The sequence below is a fragment of the Benincasa hispida genome, unplaced genomic scaffold, assembly GCF_009727055.1.
Source record: "Benincasa hispida cultivar B227 unplaced genomic scaffold, ASM972705v1 Contig66, whole genome shotgun sequence".
In the NCBI taxonomy this organism is placed as follows: Eukaryota; Viridiplantae; Streptophyta; class Magnoliopsida; order Cucurbitales; family Cucurbitaceae; genus Benincasa; species Benincasa hispida.
This window is the reverse complement of record NW_024065007.1, coordinates 587,145-591,477: the sequence shown is the minus strand read 5'-3', so window position 1 is coordinate 591,477 and position 4,333 is coordinate 587,145. Positions and strand designations below refer to the sequence as shown.

The 4,333-nt window shown below is 37.5% G+C and overlaps 1 protein-coding gene across 3 annotated transcripts in view; it reads right to left on the bottom strand.

The window, feature by feature from the left end:
• Window positions 1-518: 518 nt before the first annotated feature.
• LOC120069890 (myosin-binding protein 1-like) overlaps window positions 519-4,333 on the bottom strand; it is a 4,735-nt gene continuing 920 nt past the window's right edge. Inside the window, exons 2-4 of one of the 3 annotated variants that reach the window (XM_039021715.1) lie at window positions 2,918-4,284; window positions 1,102-2,580; window positions 519-1,017 (exon numbers count right to left, since the gene is read on the bottom strand). In XM_039021715.1, the coding sequence (XP_038877643.1) occupies window positions 1,142-2,580; window positions 2,918-4,175 (2,697 nt within the window). In that variant the 5' untranslated portion in view covers window positions 4,176-4,284 and the 3' untranslated portion in view covers window positions 519-1,017; window positions 1,102-1,141. The remainder of the gene's footprint in view (window positions 1,018-1,101; window positions 2,581-2,917; window positions 4,285-4,333) is intronic. The other 2 variants (XM_039021716.1, XM_039021714.1) reach the window with 2 other exon arrangements.

Here is a 4,333-nt window from a genome sequence, read left to right as displayed (position 1 = left end):
CGTCTTTAATGTTAACGTAAGTTAATAAATTTAAAATAATCAATATAATTTTAATTAATTAAGTTTCATTTCTTTGATTATGTTTAAAGTTAAATTTAAAATTGCATTTCATAATTATTTGAAATTAGTTAAGAGACATTGACGACAATGATTGGAAGTATTTAATTAATGAAAAATTGAAGCTAAAAATATAAAATCTTGAAATCTAGGGACCAAATTAAAATAAAACTCAAATCTCAAGGATAAAATGATAACATTTTGAAATATAGGACCAAAATTGAAATCAAACTCAAAATTTAAGGACTAAGTGTGTAATATTTTGAAATCTAATTATCAAATAGAAACAAGATCCAAAATCTATGAAATAAACCTATAAAATACAAAATTGAAAGTAAATAGAATTTACATAACATTTTTAAAGTTTAGAGACATGTTAGAGAGAAAATTGAAAAGAACTATTATTCAAATGATCCTAAATTATTCAAATTAAAGTTGCTGGACAGCCAAAACCACCAAGAGAGAGTGAAAAAAGGCTTTTCATTTATCATAGGGATCATCAACCAACACAATGATCAAAATAAACTGTTACAATTACAATATTCACACATGACCAACTCATTCAATCCACTCAAAAAAATGGAAAACAAAAAGGAAAAGAAAGAAAAACAAACTAATAAACAACTCTTGACTTCAAAGGATGAACCAGAAAGCAAGAGCTCATCCCAACTGAAGGAATGAACTTTCCTAGCTTGCCTTCTTCACTTTGTACCTGTACTCTCAATTTATCACAATATATCAAAATTATTGGTAAGGAGTAAGAGTTAAAATCCTAAAAGTGGCAATTGCTACACCAAAAGAATTAATGTCACACTGTTTTACTTTCAAATCCTTTGTATTCTTCATATCTTTGGAGAAAACAAGCTATTGGAACTGTACAGTTGTCTGAAATTGTGCTCAGTGTATGTCGTCCTTGTCCCTCTCCCCTGGATGTAACTGATAGAAAATGATCAAACAGAACTATTTTGTGAATATGAAAACGATATAGAACAAAGAACAAGCATGTAATGATTAGAAAAACGGATTTCGGGTTGAAAAACTCACTTTTGAATAGTTTCTTTGAACAATATCACCAAACTGTCCTTCAACTTCTTGTCTTGATTTTCCGTAGTTCTCGCAAATGGGAAGCGATCTCTTGAACAAACTGAAGCCCCTCCTCTCCTTTTCTAAGTGAATTGATTGTGAGCTCGAGAAAATTTTTGTCGGCTTCGAGTGTTTCCATCCTTTCGTTAAGATTGCACACCTCTTTTTTTAGAAAGGCGAAATCCGCCATTTCAGTAGCCAACAGGGAATTCCTATCACTATAGTCAAGTTCACTACTTTCTTTATCAAAGGAAGAATTTGTGACTGAGGGAAGGCGATCATCGTTGGCGTGAGCATCTTCCCCTGGTGTTTTCTGTTTTGAGTTATCCAAATCAAGATCATTTGTCCCACTTGGAAAACTTCCTTCGGTTCCAAAATATTCACCATTGCTGAGATCCATCTTCACCCCGTTGTTCGAAAACAAATAAAGCATATTCTCAAGCTTCTTAAGGCATTGCACGATGTTTAGCTTTTCATCCTCAAACTCTAACAATAAATTGTTATATGTACTACCTTCACTTCCAACTTTCTCGTGGATATCGGGTTTACCTGCAACATGATTTCCATAACCGATTGTTCCGGTCTGATTTGACTCTAAATGAACAACCCTGATATCTCTTTCCTTCACAGAAGTCTCCACTAGATTATCTATCGTATATGCATTAGGAAAGTTAATCCGATAAAATTCGAGTTCTGCTTCAAGATCTTGTATCTCTTTGTCCTTCTCTGTAATGAGATCATTTGCCTTCTGCAGGGCCTCATCATCATACTCACTTTGCTCTTCCATCATCCTTAGACACTGCAATGCCTCCATGTGAAGGTTGGCCTTCTCCTCTTGCAGCCTCGTAATCATGGCCATTGCTTGATTTGCAGCAATTGCAGATGCATTTCTTTCTTCCTCCAATTCCTTATATAAAGAACTCATAAGCTTCTCATCATACTCGACCTGTCGTTTCAACCGATCAACCACATTTTCCCCTTCGACTTCACTGACTATGCTTCCATCTAAAGATTCTAAACCGGACTCATTTCTTTCAAGTGAAAGCCTTTTTTGTAGCATCTGCATCCCGGTGCTCGAGAAATCAAAGTTCCTCAGCTCGTCTCCATTTACGGATAGCCTTGGACTCATGTCCCGTGACTGGTCGTTCAACCGATTAAATGAGAGTTGTGACAAGAGAAGCTTCAGATCTTCACTAACTTTTGAAGATTCCTTCCCGATCCATTGTTCCGAAAGCTTGCCAGACAATTGTCTTCCTCCTCTAGTGCCTACAGCTAGCTTATATGCATCGCCAAGCTCTAACATATTGGGCGCCATCTGAACAGCATCACTTGAAACAGGTTGGGCTTCGGAACCTGCTTCGGACGTTGCTTTCGTCGGCAAGATTTCAGCCTTCTCGGTTCCTCTGATTTCCATTTCGTATTCCTCACTTCTAGTAACATCTACAATAATTATGAAAAAAACATTGATTATCACAAAGAATTTCATCTGAACGCACCGGCTGAAACTATAAGCAAAGTTTGACAAGACTGTTGGATGCAACCTATGCTCTTATTCCTAATCTTTGCAATATAAATTACATAGCAATAACGATTATACATTAGCATTCATCATTTTAGATCAGTGTTATTGCCTAGTTACCCTAATCTTTGCTCTTATTCCTTATCTTTGCAACAATAGCAAAGATTGATTTTTTTTTCTTATCATTTTGTGTTGTGTCATACAGCTCGAAGCAAGTTAAAAAAAAATTAGAGCTAGAATTGAGTGGAAAGAACTCACAGTTTTCTTCCACAACTTCAACAGGGGTTGCTATTGTGTTTGAAGAAGGAGCCATACTGTCAGGGGGAAGGATATCAGTTGGTGAAGAGAAAACCTCATTAACTTCCACATGCTTTGGAGTCAATTCATCCAGACCATGCCCAATCGAGACACCACATTCTATAGGAGGCAGTGGATTGTCTAATAAGACTAGTGGCTCTAAGATCAATGGTTCAGGCGCCAAAGCTGGATCTACTAGTTTCATCGAGGTTAAATTACCAGCAAGAGAAATGACGTTAGGCTCCGTATTAACACCTTGAACGGTAAGATCATCCTTAGAATTGGTCGTCTCAACCCTCAAAGTGCTTCCATTTCCATCAGATTCTGTGTCTGACGTAATCTTCAGCTCTCTGTGTTGTACATGAGGTGTTACTAGTGGCTCTAAGACCAATGGTTCAGGCGCCGAAGCTAGCTCTACTAGTTTCGTCGAGGTTAAATTACTGGCCAGAGAAATGAAGTTAGGCTCCATATTCACATCTTGAACGGTGAGATCATCCTTAGAATTAGCCGAATTGGCCATTTCAATCCCCAAAATGCTTCCATTTCCATCAGATTCTGTGTCTGAGATAATCTTCAGTTCTCTGTATTGAACATGAGGTAAAGGATTGCTTGAAGACTCATGGCAATCTTCCTCACAATGGGCAACAGAACTCGACAAGGGAACATCGAGATCCTCGGCCTCCAATCCACTTGATCGGGCCTGGATTAAGCTCTGACCAAGCCCTCTTGGAACATACAACTCCTTACAACATGAACAAAATTTTTGGCTCAAAGTATCATATTTTTGACCCCCAAGCAAAGGATCTCTGTCAATACCAGGATAGGGATCATCCCCCATTTTCCCAACCAATAATCTGTAAGTCTCAGAATTCGACTGATTGATCGTTGCAAATGAAAAAAGGCAGCTTTCACACATTTCATGAACATTCACAAGTTTGTTGTGGGCATGGCAAAGTACCAAGGATGAAAGCTCCAGCTTATGTTTGCTACAAATTAATTTCCAAAGATACCCCCTTTTCTCAGAGCCAAAAATATGATCAAGTCTTGAACATAGCAGGCACGGGGTGCGCAATTTCCAAATTTGAGCACATTTTGTGATGAAGAATGAGAATATAGAGTCCACAAAAAGCATACATATCAGCAGCCATTCAGAAACAGCAGACAACAAAGAAGTAAAAAGACTTCTTTCAGTACGTGGTTCAACAGATGAAGTTCCCATTACAGCCAATGTCACAACAAAACCAAGCTCATAGGATAAATTAACCGTCTTGAGTGCGTAAATTTCAATCCTCCAAAGCAGTCCAAAAGGAAACTCAATCAAGCATCAACTGCAGGGTCAAAGAAATTACCACACTGATTAACAAAAAGTGCAAAATA